Raw genomic sequence first — 15,134 nt, 5'->3', positions numbered from 1 at the left:
TATAAAAAATCAAGAGTAGAGTCCAATATATAGAGTAATATTATTATTTTATTTTTGATAAAACGTTTGAACATTTCAATCTAAATACTTGTTTTCTTTGAAGCAACAAATTATAAAAAAAATGCAGTATTTAATTAAATGGTTTAACATATTGTTGTTTTATTCAACTGGCAATCATCAACAGATGTTCTTTGCACAAAATGTTAGATTAAACTTATTATTTTATTATTTTATGTAATTTGTCTATTATTCTTGGACAGAATACCTTTACCACAGATATAAATAAATTCATTTTTTACAACAAATAATAACATTTTATCAAAGAAATATAAATTTGTATTCATGTCACTTTTGTTGCTTTGCCCAACATTGCATTTTGGATTATGCCGTGTGCCAGTGTTACTGGATAATTTTACAGGATTAGGATTAAAAACTCATGTTAATATTATAAATTAAAAAAAATAAAAAATATAAATTTTTAATACATTTGTTATATATTTATTAAAGCAAAAACTTTACCACTGATATAAATTGAATTCATTTTTTACAACAAATAACTTTTTATCCTTAGGCATACAAATTTTTCTTTTTATCTTGTTTTGTTTAGTATAAAAAAGCTAACAGTAAGATAAATTTTAATTAAATATACAAATAAAAAAAATAAGAATGAATAAACAGTAATGCACGTCTATGATTGAAAACCCCATGTTGTACTTGCAGTATTGCACCTTACAGTATAACTGTTAAATTACTTGCTCCCCAAGCAGAAGCAGAACTAATTAAATTAATTTAATTAAAACAATAAATTAAAAAAAAAAGGGTTAAGATTATAGGAATGAGTAAACACTAAACAAGTAACCCAAGGCAACGGTTGAATATCATTCTCCGTAATAACTGCAAAATTAAGTTGGTAGGGGCAGTATCATCGCATTTGTTCTTAAAATTTCTTGCTCCCCAAGCTGAAGCACAACTATATATACTTCCCTTCATTTCATTCCCATTTCCCACACCGATATCCATCTTTTTCTTTTCTCTTCTATCAAATCCATTTTCGCATTTCTTGCTTATCAGCATGGCCACTCTCCAGGGCCCACCTGAACTCTTAAAACCACAACCAACCGCCGTCGCCGCGGCCGCCGCCACCACCACCACCGCAGCCTCAGAACCCTTCATTGACCTAATGGTCTCGAGATTTTACAGCCCCAAACCCCCAATGGGCTTGACAGAGAACCAGTCCGCTACATTCTTGTCAACCGGCAACCCATGCCTTGACTTCTTCTTCCACGTCGTTCCCGACACTCCCTCCGACTCCCTCCGAGAGAGGCTCGACGTGGCATGGGCCCACAACCCCCTCACCACACTCAAACTCGTCTGTAACCTCCGAGGCGTCCGCGGAACCGGCAAGTCCGATCGCGAAGGCTTCTACACTGCTGCCATGTGGCTCTTCTCTAACCACCCCAAGACACTCGCAGCCAACCTCCCTTCCTTCGCCGAATTCGGTTGCTTCAAGGACCTTCCGGAAGTTCTCTACAGGATTCTAGAAGGTTCAGATGTGCGAAAGAATCAGAAGGCGCAGTGGCTCAGCGTAAAAGGCTCCAGAAAGAGGAACAGGTTCAAGAAGATGAGGGAAACAAACGCGTTCTACCTGGGGAGGGGAAGGGGAAGGGGAACGGGAAGGAAGTTGAGGAATGCCAGAAACAAGGAGGAGAGCATGAAGAAGAAGACGTTCGGTGATTTCTTAGTAGGATTGAAGCCCTTTGAGAATTCGACGAACGAGATGATGAAGAAGGAGAAGGAAACTGCACGTTCTCTCAGGGAACAAAAGAAGGTTTCCATGGCCAATAAGCTCCTTAACCGTTACAACGAAGATGCAAATTTTCAGCTCCTCCACGATAGCATCTCCGATCATTTTGCCAACTGTTTGAAGAACGATCTGGAGTTGTTAAATTCCGACAAATCAACGGCTATCAGTCTTGCTGCGAAGTGGTGTCCCTCTCTTGACTCTTCCTTTGACCGATCCACGCTTCTATGTGAATCCATTGCGAGGAGGATGTTCCCTCGCACCGAGTATGAAGGAATCGAGGAGGCGCATTATGCTTACAGGATCCGTGATCGGTTACGGAAGGAGGTTCTTGTCCCTCTTCAGAAGATTCTAGAACTTCCAGAGGTTTACATGAGTGAGAAACGCTGGGATTCGATCCCATACAACAGAGTGGCCTCTGTGGCTATGAAGCTCTATAAGGAGAAATTCATGAAGCATGATAAAAAGAGGTTCATGAAGTACCTTGTGGACGTGAAGTCAGGGAAGACTACAATAGCCGCCGGCGCATTGCTTCCTCATGAGATCATACAGTCTTTGGGATATCGACGTCGCTGTCGATATCTATATCGATATGAAGATGAAGATGAAGAGGAAGATGGTGATGAGGTGGCAGAGCTTCAGTGGAACAGAATAGTGAGTGACATGCTTAAGAAGGGTAAGATGAAGAACTGTTTGGCTGTGTGTGATGTTTCTGGAAGCATGAGTGGGGTTCCCATGGATGTTTGTGTTGCATTGGGGTTGTTGGTGTCTGAATTGAATGAGGAACCATGGAAGGGAAAGGTTATCACATTCAGTGCAAATCCTGAGCTTCATTTGATTGAAGGCAATAGTCTCTATTCCAAGGTCAACTTTATTAGGGAGATGAAGTGGGGGATGAACACGAACTTCCAAAGAGTGTTTGATCGAATTTTGGAGGTGGCTGTGGAAGGAAAATTGAAAGAAGATCAGATGATTAAGCGGGTGTTTGTGTTCAGTGACATGGAGTTCGATCAAGCATCCGCGACGCCTTGGGAGACCGATTACCAAGCAATTACAAGGAAGTATAGTGAGAAAGGTTATGGCTCTGCTGTTCCTCAGATTGTGTTCTGGAATCTGAGGGACTCGAGGGCCACTCCGGTGGCGGCCACCCAGCAAGGAGTGGCCCTCGTGAGTGGATTCTCTAAGAATCTGATGACTTTGTTCATGGACAATGACGGTGAACTCACCCCCGAAAGTTCAATGGAAGCTGCAATTTCCGGCCCCAAATATCAGAAATTAGTCGTGCTAGATTGACCATTTTTATTTTTTTTTATTAACTTCGAGTTTTCTTAGTCTGCGTAAATAAGCAGTTATTCAGTAATAAATATTTGGATTAATTATGCCTATCAGTCACTATTTTGATTTCCTCTACACTCTTTTGTTTTTCTTAATCTGTGTTATTTCTACACTATTTTGCATTTTATTTTTTAATTATGCCTATCAAGAGGCTTTATCTATGCATATTGTTTTGATAGAACTCCTTGATGAGGAGGAATTTGGGGAGGCTGCAGAATCCAGAACCTTCGATGAAGATTCAACAAATCCAGCAAAGGAGCTTGGCTTTTTGGGTAGTGAACTGAAACTTATAAAATTGAATTTATTAATGATAATAGTAGTTTTCTGATGAGCAACTTGTTGGTAGGAGGAAAACCCGGAGACAAGTATGTTCTTGATCCATTTACCAGAGGCTTTGCCAGCGATTAAAGGATCAGCTTCTTCTGGAGGCCAAGTTGACAGTGAGAGCTCTTCTAAACCTCAAGGATCCATGAAAAAAGTGAAGCCCTGTAAGTTGAATGAACTACCACCTGGCTTCATGGGCAAAATGCTTGTATACAAGAGTGGTGCTATCAAGCTGAAAGTATTGAATGTAAGTATTGCATTCCCTATATAAATTGCACGATATAATCTTGGTGTTAGTTTTTCAATTCGTTTTTCTTAATTTTAAAGTATTGAATGTAATTTGATGAGGCGTGGGAAAAACTAATTTGTATTTGCGCAGATTAGTGTGACTCTTTGGGTGAAGCCTCCTATTGGTAAGCTGAATTGGTGTTTAAGCGAGTGGTGAAGTATTTATTAGTTGAATGGACTATGGCTTTGTTAATTGTTTTGCAAAATGCTTGTATAGAAGAGGATGATGAAGTAGGTATTTAAGAGGTTGATTAAACTGTTATTAATTTAAGTGACTGAGGATTGTTTACAGTTGGTGTAAAAGAAAAACTCAATTTGTAGAAGATAAATTTTACAAATGAAATGGTGATGAGAAAATAAAGAAAAATCCATTCCAGTATTGTTGCATTAGACAAGTTTTTGCTATATTATATTCATATTTATTATTAACTAAATTTTGTAAATTGGTAATGTTAGGAAGTTAAAAAGTAAACAAGGAATATATATGGAAATATATAATACGCTATTCTTTAACATATGAGAACTTGAACATACGGTATGCTTCATTTTATACATATCATACTAATTTATTGTTAGGGTAAACACGGATAGTGGGTACTCGTCTAAAGACCTTATCATTTTGCGATGCATCGCCCTAACACTTCCACCCTCGTAGCTACTACTCTTTGTTTGTACAATAATTTTTAGAGAAAAGGACAAATTAGTCCCTGACCTTTTAACCCGAGGACATTTTCGTCTTTGAGCATTGGAAAATACATTTAAATCCCTGACGTTCCTAAAAACCAGACCGATCAGTCCCTTCGTCCGTGAGCCACCGTCAGACCGGACGGAAAATGCTGACTTGGCTCCCCCTATGCTTACCTGGCTCAACGGCGTTCCAGCGTGGCACGCTAGTGGGTTGGAGGATTTGAAAACAGGACACATAAGTCCCTCTAACTCAAAACGACGTCGTTTTGAGTGCTACCCCTTATATACAGTGTCGTCCCTTTCCTTGTGTACAATCTCTATTACACCCACAACCCTTTGACAGAATTACATAAAACCCTAAAGAAGACCAAAGATCAAAGACAGGAATTGCTCTGTTTCTCCCTCCAAAAAAAACCACCATCCAGACAGAGAAGGTTCCGACGTGCATTAGGTGTGAATCCAGTCTGATTTGCCGTCTTCGTCACTGAAGGTAAGAATCAGTTCCATTGCTTATTGAGTCGATTGTGTAGTTCAATAGTAATGAAAGAATGAACTGTTGTACGTGCATGGTGATAGCAATGGTAAAAACTGTATGTGCATTGTAACAGTGAATTTGATTCAATGTTAGGGCAAAGGAAAGTTCTTGGTTGTTTTCTGTTTCTATTTTTTGTAGGAGATTGATGTATGAGTGTAGAGGTAGTTGATCGTTGATTTCTGTTCTTATTTTTTTCTCCAGATGGTAGATGTGTTTGTGGTGCCAGTTTTCCACCATGGAGGTAGTTTTGTTAGAAACAATAATGGTTCCCTTGTTTATCAGAATGGAAAGATAGAGAAATTCCCCGAAATGGACCTGGATTTTGTGAATTTTGGGGATTTGATCACACTTTTTAAAGGCTTGGGGTACCAGTCGTACAGGGCAGTTTATTGGTATGATCCATTGAGTGAAAATGTTGAGTCGGGGCTGCACAGTTTGACAGGGGATGCAGGGATCAATGCCATGCGAGAGAACAAAATGAAGAATACAAAGACGAATGAGTTTTACCTGTACTTTGACCACCCAGTTGATGAGCCTGAGATTGTGGAGGATGGTGGAAACAAAGGCAAGAGTCCTGTGTTAGAAGAGATTCAGAGTTCATCTTCAGATGATGGATATGAGAGCACGGAGGATGAACCATATAAACCGCCACCACCCGGATATGAAAGTGATAGTGATGATGGTGATAATAGTGCTGAGGACAGAGCACGCAAGAGGAAGAGAGTAAGTAAGGGAAAGGAAAAAATTGTGTCTCCAAGAAAGCCATCTGCAAAGAAGCCATGTGCCAAGAAGCCAGCTGCAAAGAAGACAGGTGTGAATAGGAATAGGAGAAGTTGGTTAAAGAAGGGACAAAGTAGTGGAATAGGGACATCTGAGGTGAATAGAAGGCAGCAGGCCAGTATGGAGCCCAATATGCAGGAGCAGGCCAATTCTGGGCCCAATGATCAACAGCCCAACAGAGGTCCAACTGTGAGGTTCTATGTCAGTGCAGTCCCAGAGGATGATGATGATGACCCCATATATGATTACCATTCTGAGGATTTACACACTCCTAACTCCACTGATGATGAGTCCAGCAAGCACACATTTCCTGAATTTGATGATCATTATGCTTTTGGAGAGGGCAGGTTTGAGTTAGGGACAAGGTTTGCAACCATAGAGAGATTTAAAGAAGTTGTGAAAGACTCTGTCATTTCTGAGGGTAGAGAGCTTAGGTGGATTAAAAATGGTAGGGAGAGAGTTAGGGTGGACTGCATGGATGATGACTGCCCGTGGTTAGTTCATTTATCATACAATAAATCACTACAATGCTACCAGGTGAAGACTTACAAAAATGATCACACTTGTGCAAGGGACCTAGGAAGTAACGCTGTTGATCAACATTGGATTAGTAAGAAGGTGGAGAAGAGAATGAGTTCACAGCCTCACATGAGAACAAATGAAGCAATTGACTTTCTGAGAGAGGAGTTCTCACTCACTGCACATCCAAAAATGGTCTATAGAGCAATTAAGGAAGCAAGGGAGAAGATAATGGGCAATGAGAGGGAGCAGTACAATAATGTGAGGGATTACTTGTTTGAAATTCTAAGAAGCAACCCTGGATCCAGGGCAAAGGTGTGTGTAACTCCAATTCCTCAAGCCCCTCCACTATTTGATAAGCTGTATATAGGGTTAGAGGCATGCAAGCAGGGGTTCAAGAGTGGATGTAGGCCTCTAATCCACCTTGATGGTTGCTTCCTGAAAACATACTATGGTGGACAACTCCTAACTGCAGTGGCACAGGATGCGAATAATCAATTTTATGTTGTTGCTTACGGAGTTGCAAGGTCTGAAACCAAAGAGTCTTGGAAATGGTTTCTTACCCTACTTCAGGAGGAGCTAGGGGATGTGCAGACTCATGGTTGAAATTTCATATCCGACCAACAGAAGGTAACACTAACAACTATTTATAATATTGATAATTGTTCAATTATTTCAATATGAATTCTATTGCAGTTAGACATTTATTCACTGAGGTGCCTAGTTTAATAATGCAATTGTTCAGAATTTACTAGTTATGTTTAATTGTGAAAACCTTTGTGTACTGTGTTAGGGATTACTGCCAGCTTTGAAAGAAGTGATGCCAAATGCACATCACCGAAACTGTGTGATGCACATTTGGAAAAACTTCATAAACCGATTTAAGGATTTGTACATTCGGGAGGTGGTTTGGGATTGTGCTAGGTGCACCACCATATCCGAGTTCAAAGAACAAATGGAGAAGCTCAAAGGTATTAATCAGGGGGCATGGGAATATCTTTCCATGTTTGAGCCAGCAACTTGGGTGAAGGCGTATTTCTCCCACGAGCCAAAAGTGGACAACCTCACAAATAACATGTGTGAGGTGTTCAACTCGAAGATAGTCAACTACAGAAGCAAGCCTATCCTCACAATGTGTGAGGAAATTAGGTGCTATCTAATGCGGAGAATGGTTAAGCATAAGGAGCTACTTAGTGATTATACAGGAAAGCTTGCACCAGTTCAGCAGAAGAGGATGGAGCGTCTAATAAGGCCTAGCAATAAATGGCGTGCCGACTGGACAGGTGATGATGCACGCAAGCGTTTCAAAGTAACTCGTAAAGCTACAAAGGTGGATGTTGATCTCATGAGGCAGACCTGCTCCTGCAACAAATGGCAGCTGACTGGTTAGTTCTAATAAATGGCATTCAATGTTTTAATTTGTTGGCTGAATATGTTAACTTGCTGGCTGAATTTACTTTAATATATGGTTTTCATGCTGTTAAGTTGTTGGCTGAATGATGGAGTTATATATGGTTTTCATGCTGTCAAGTTGTTGGCTGAATGATGAATTTAGTGTTATATATGGTTTTCATGCTTGCTGAATGAATGGTTAAGTCAAGTCTGGTTCATGCTGTTATCTTCTGTGTTAGACATGCCATGTATCCATGCCATAGCAGCCATAAGGAAGAGGCATGATCATCCAGAGGATTATGTGCATCCATGGTTATGCATGGAGTCAATACACAAGACATATGCTCATTGTATTCAGCCAGTGCCAAGTGAGGAGTTCTGGACAAGGACTGAATATTCTAGGCCGGATCCTCCTATCATAAAGAGACCAATTGGCAGGCCAAAAGTACATAATAGACAGAAGGATCCAGCTGAGCCAATGATGCAACAGGGAGATAAGTTGAAGAGGTCATTCAAAGTCACTTGTAGTAAGTGTGGTTCAACAGGACATAACTACAAGACATGCAAAGGCGCTCCATCTGATCCCAATTGGAAATCTAAGACAAAGAAGCCCAAGAAAGGTTCCACATCTCAGTCAATGGCAGTCATCCCACTGTCACAATCAGCTCCAAATGATAGTGTAAGTAATTTGCTTTAGGAGTTATATGGTTTGATTTCTTAACTATGATAGGAGTTTATGTGCTTACTTGAATATTTATTTACTAGTTCTATTTTATATGTTTAGGAGTAATCTACTTGATTTATTGTCTAATTTGGTCAGGATGCTCCACCTAGTCAAGATACTCCATCTGTTCAGGATCATAACATAACTACTCAGCAATCCACACCTGATGTAAGTTACAATCTGTTCAATGTGCATGATTGATTATTGGGTGACTACCTTGTATAATTTGTATGACTAATTATAATGCTTGTCAACCCAGCTCTCAACACAGGTTTCAAGTGGTGTCATCCCAGGTCCTTCCAACCCTGTGGCAGCAACACCAACAGCACCCCAAGTCAGGCCCGCACCAGTGACCAGAAGGTCACCGTTTTGGCCTCCACTCCAAGTTCCATCTACAGCGGCCCAAAAAACTCAAGCAGCTCCAGCGAGGATGAGGCCCAAGCAGAAGATATTCAGGCCACCAACTCCACTATGCCCCACTCCACAACCCCCTCAAAGTCAGCCAAACTCCACTGGCCCACAACCACCTCAAGTCGTACCAGGAACAAGTGCATCAGCTACCCAGGAGACATTAGCGGCAGCAAGCCCGGCCACAACCAGATTGTTCAAATTTATCCCTAATCCACCTACCATTGTGCCTAAGATGTGAAGATCTGTGTAGCTTTTAGTTATGTTGATTTTGCAGTTTGGCTTATGCCTTGTATTTTGTGTTTGAGGCTTACTTTTGACATGTTAAGCTTTATCAAACTGTTCAGTTTAGGAGACTTTTTCATTTTGGAAAGATTTAGTAAACAGTGGCTATGAAAAACTTGAAATCTTGTTTAGCAATATAACATCTTTCTAAATTATGTATGCAACTACTGCCTCTAATTCCTCAATGTTTCCAAGTTTATTTACATATTCAAAATATAAGTTTAACACACTAATATTATAAGTAGAGTTCCATTTAGATTACAGGACCCATGACTTGCCAAAATGGCATGTTTCAATACACAACATAAACCTACAAAATGCCATTCTCTATCATGATTGCCATAGTTCATCTCTCAAGCACTAGCTACATAAAAGGCAACAACAACAGCAAATATAATTACAGAAAACCACAAGGCTAATGGGTTTTTCTTCTTCTCCAAAGCAATAATTTTCTCCTCCAAAACAGCCATTCTTGCATCCAGTTCATCTTCGTTTCCTCTTCTTCTTCTACAACTTCAACATGTTTCTCAACCAAATCTCTGCTGTCACAGATGCAACAATTGCTTCCTATTCTGGCAAGATGCTCATCGACCCAAACAAAAAATTTGCAATGAGGTTCCTTTCCCTGTCAAAATCACTAACATCATCTACTGCCCGCATCCATCTCAGATCAAACCAAAGCAAGAATTTTTAAACTAACGTTGTAGAATGGACAACCCAAGAAAAGATTCTGTTAGGGTTGCTTCTGGTCCTCGACTTATACATTATTGCATAAACTCCACAAAACACCTAGGGGCGACGACGTCGTCTGGATGGTCAGCATGAACACCACCTGCTACTGAGTTTGAAACAGAATTTTCTTCTCTTACTCCACTAACGCTTCTTCTTGAGGTTGATGATGCCCCTTTCGTAGCCATTACTGAACTCTAAACAACTCTTCTCCTCAACACCAGCCACCACCATGAAGGAACGACCTAGACGAATTTTAGTATTAGGGCAGCACTCAAAACGACGTCGTTTTGAGTTAGAGGGACTTATGTGTCCTGTTTTCAAATCCTCCAACCCACTAACGTGCTACGCTGGAACGCCGTTGAGCCAGGTAAGTATAGGGGGAGCCAAGTCAGTATTTTCTGTCCGGTCTGACGGTGGCTCACGGACGAAGGGACTGATCGGTCTGGTTTTTAGGAACGTCAGGGATTTAAATGTATTTTCCAATGCTCAGGGACGAAAATGTCCTCGGGTTAAAAGGTCAGAGACTAATTTGTCTTTTTCTCTAATTTTTATTATCATCTCAGTCAGAAGAATCAAACTCAAATACGTGAGAGAAGATAATAAAATTTAATTTTAATGTATTGTATGTATAAATTAATTTTATACATATATTTAATTATATATTATTATGTTAGCAAAACATAATTATTATTTATATTAATTACGTAAATCATCGATTAAAAAGAATAGATTTAATTAAATGATAATTGTGTAAAATATTTTATATTATTAATACATTAAAATTAAGTTTTAAAATTGTTTGATACTCGATAGGTCAATATAAATATAAATAAGTATTTAAATTAACTTAGTCAAAACAATTAAAACATACCACGTTTAGTTCATTGCTTCTTGCACGTTGTTAAAGGTTTGTCTCGATGAGTTTTCAAAAAAAACAAAAATTTAATTGAAATGGTAAACTTTTAATGGTAAACCTTTTCAAATGATAGATATATAATTATTTATGTGCTTTAATCTATCTAATTAGTTAATTTTTAATTTCAACAGAAATTACATAGTATCGAAATTTTTATGCTAAGTCAACTAGTTTGTGTTGAAATGAAACAAAAAATACAACACAAAGCTGATTTTTGTTATGCTATTGCTAGGTGTTTCAAAAAGGAAAATTGTGTCATATATAAGATAATAATAATACTAATGTATATATCATATCAAATAATTTTTATATGTAGTACTTGATATTCCGGCGATTAGTTTTCTAAAACTATTTCATGATTTATTACAACTATTGAAATTAATTTTTTTTAAAGAATTAAAAAAATAATTAATATGCTCCTATGTCTAACTATTATTATTATTATTATTATTATTATTATTATTATTATTATTATTATTATTATTATTATTATTATTATTCAACAGGCTAAGTGAATAAAAGGGTTGTGGGAGAGACAATAATTAATAACTTCCATGAATATGGTAATATATATTTTATACAAAATTAACTATTTGTATAAAATATATATTAACTATGTAAAACAAAATAAATATATATATATACATGCCAATATATCATAGTTACTGATTAATTTTTTTATATATACTTAACATTTTTATAAATATATATTACATATAAGGTTAATTATTTAATAGTGTGAATCAATATACAAGCCTTACACTTGGTAAATGTTTAAAGTTTTAATTAATATTTTGCATTGTTAAAAAAAATAATTAAAAAGAATTACTATATCACAATAAATAAAATTTCACTTCAAAAAATCAAAGACATTATCCGTAAAAATTCATATTGACCATATATTAATAAAAATAAAAAAACACTTACAAAGATTAGAATTTAAACTCTAATTTTTTTATTAATCAAATATAATTATGTAAATTTAACAAATAAAAAAATATCTACATACATAATAAGGACTTATATAAGATAAATTATAACCCTAAAATCCTAATTAATAGGATAACAATTTTCAAATTAAATTTTTAAAGAAAATTTTTAATAAAGCTATAAATAAAATACAATAAATATTGATTTTCATTCTAAACTTTAACATAACTCATAGACTTATTTCAAATACCTTAACATTTACAAAAATGTATAATAACCATGTTCTTCCTTCGTATGAACTTATAGTAACGATGGAATGTCAAAGTATTTGTTGCATATACTATAATTACTTGGATTATAAGTAACTGGATTGTGAGATTTACTCTTATGGCCGCGCAAATTTTTTGAAGTTGAAAACTTTTTATCACATTGATCACACTTGTATTTTTTTTCTTGATCAGACATGATGAACAATATTTAATATTTAAGTAAGAAAAATATGTAGAATAAAATAGTAAAGCAAATAATAAAAATGTATTGAACAACTATTATAGTATAGTAGGTATATATAAAAAAATTTTATATGCTTTAAAACAAATATTATATTTAGTTTTTAAGTATTTGATTTAATTTCTTTATTTAAAGATATTCTTAAAAAATATAATATACATTCATAAAAATAACGAGGATGTGATATAAATAAATGTAATCTTATGCAAATTTTGTAATATCAAAATTAAGAGATACTACACAAGAATCATTAGTTATGATAACGATATATAATTGATTAAGGGAAAAAAACAATAGCAATAAAAATAAATATTAAAAAGATATGAAATATTAAATTATCAAATAAATTAAATAAATCATATTAAATGCTAATAATGAGAGCAGACAATTAAAATAATAGTAACATCATAAAAACAAATTCATATCTAAGCTATGATGCACGGACACTGACACGGACACGGGACACGACACGACACAGGACACACCGACACGTAAATTTTAAAATCTTACATGACACGGGGACACGCATATATATAAAATATAAATTATTTTTTAGATAAACCGTAATGATATTTTAATATCTTATTGATATTAAAATATAAATTAATTTTTTAAATTATTTTTAATGTCTTATTTTAATTATATCAAGTATTTAAAATATTTTTTGTTTTAATAAATAATAATATATACTATATCTAAATTTATTTTAAGAATATATATTAAGAATAAGACCAGATACGCTGACACGTGATGGTATTTAGGTGTGCTCAAGTGTGTCCGGCGAAAAATTTTTTATTTTTTATTGAGACACGGTTTGGACACAGCAGACACGCGTGTCGAACGAGTGTTGGTGAGTGTCGTGTCTGAAATGTGTCCGACACGCAGACACGACAACTCAGCATGCATATATTTTTTATTTGAAATGCATATTAAATAATATATTTAAAAAAAATTTAACATGGTTATGTGTATTTTAGGATAACATTTATTCATATATATTTAGAATGTAGATTGAAATTTTTTTAATAAAAATTTTATAAGGATAATATATCTACTAGAATATGAAGAGAAAAAAATTACATGCATTTTTAATCCTTATAAATAATATTCTTTTCGTTTGGTTTTGTCTACTATTTGCACTTTTACGTTTGACTCAATTTTTTATAGAGTTGTATTTTTTTTCTAAAGATTTAGGATTTAATTCAAAAATAAAAAAGAGCAATGTTTTCTTTTATTATAATGCAGAAATTCTTTTAGAATTATTAGGCCATGACCCATGACTAAGTCCAAACTCCAAACCTAATAGTATTAGGTTAATAATAAATTAATCTAAAAAATAATTTATCACAAAAATTTTGATGAAATATAACAGATAATAACTTGAGATGAATGTAAGAGAGTTCGAGTTATTATGAATCTAACAAATTCAAGTCAATTTGATCCAATATATATGTTACGATGGGTAATCGGAGATTATCAGAATGGATTAGTTTGGTTGGCCCAATCGTCTGAAGAAGGAAGCCTTTGAGCAGGTCTGCGATCCAGGGCCTCCGTCCGACTTGTGTTTGAGAGAATGGGGGGTGGTACCTGCAAGGACACTCCGATACCTAAGTCAGCAAGGGAGCAAAACAGGTTTAGAGAGTATTGGACTTAGTGATACCTGAGGAGTGTCAGTGTATTTATAGTGGTGAATCCATAACCACCGTTGGAGTAGTTCCACCATTTAAGGGGAAATAACCATCCTTTTATCTTAGGGAAATTGGGATATGGTTCCTGAAAGTGGGTTGAGATATTTTAGGGGCAGTTACTCATTTGAGTGAGTGTTTATCTGCCAGCTAATCTTCGTTCCCGACTTCTTTAGAGTAAGTCGTGATGGGAACCGACTTCATAGGATAAAGGTCGACGGAGAGTGAGGCCAATCCTTTGGATTGGGCCTTTCATTTGAACCTGAGCCTTAGCGTTGGGTTAGGGTATGAACAATATATTTATCGGTTTTGATTTTTTTTTCACGTACCGTTAACATGAATAAATAATGATAATAATAATAATGTGCTGTAAATAGAGGACTAGATCCTCTTATGTTTTTTCTCATTAAAATGTAATATTTTATTATATATTTTATAAGTAAAATTAAAAAAATATAAAAAAATTAAAAATTATATTTTATATTTTTAATTAAAAAATTAAAATGATTCATTTTTCTATTAATAATCTTTAGTCAATCAAATTAAAAAATACTCTGGACAATACAAAAAAATAACTTTATTCTAAGTAAAATGACAATTAGATGTTAATTTTTTACGGTTAAAATATGTATAAAATTAATTAAACTCATCATTAATTATAAAGTAAAAATTATTATTGTTTATATTCGACTGAAAATATCTATCTATTATATATTATTAATTTTAGGTTTAATTACTCTATTTGTCTCTATAATTTTACAAAATTTTTAATTAAGTTATTGTACTTTTTTTCTTCTTAATTGAGTTCCTGTACAATTTTTTTTAAATGGGTCTCTTTATATTTTTTTTCTTTTAATTGGGTCCTTATACCAATTTTTTTAATTGGATCTCTATACAATTAAACCAATTACTGTCAAGAGAGATCTAATTGAAAAAAAAAATTGGTGTAGAACCCAAATACCCAATTAAAAAGAAAAAAAAAAGTATAAAGAGCTAATTGAAAATTTCGTAAAATTATAGGAATCAACAGAGTAATTAAACCTTAATTTTATAACCAAAATGTATCACATATCATTTTTTTATTGTAATTCAAATCAAATATTTTCATCCAAAATTAAAGAATTCTATCATCTTTCCTACTAATTTTACAATCCAAATATACCACATATCACTCTCTTATTGCAATTAAAATCAAATCTTTCCCTCCATAATTAAAGAATTTTCCCCTTCTTTCTCTCCCTTTATCTATCCCTCTCATTCTTTCAACCACTCTATCTTTTTTA

The 15,134-nt window shown here is 35.1% G+C and overlaps 1 protein-coding gene across 1 annotated transcript; it reads left to right on the top strand.

Annotated features, from left to right (window-relative positions):
• The first annotated feature begins 994 nt into the window (after positions 1–994).
• Positions 995–3,188, top strand: LOC112701982 (uncharacterized). The gene has a single exon (XM_025752810.3). It carries the CDS (start codon positions 1,073–1,075, stop codon positions 3,092–3,094), a length of 2,022 nt encoding a protein of 673 aa, XP_025608595.1. The 5' UTR covers positions 995–1,072; the 3' UTR covers positions 3,095–3,188.
• The last annotated feature ends 11,946 nt before the right edge of the window (positions 3,189–15,134 follow it).

The sequence above is a fragment of the Arachis hypogaea genome, chromosome 7 (genome assembly GCF_003086295.3).
Source record: "Arachis hypogaea cultivar Tifrunner chromosome 7, arahy.Tifrunner.gnm2.J5K5, whole genome shotgun sequence".
In the NCBI taxonomy this organism is placed as follows: domain Eukaryota; kingdom Viridiplantae; phylum Streptophyta; class Magnoliopsida; order Fabales; family Fabaceae; genus Arachis; species Arachis hypogaea.
Note: the sequence above shows the minus strand (reverse complement) of the source record. Positions and strands in the feature narration are given on the sequence as shown.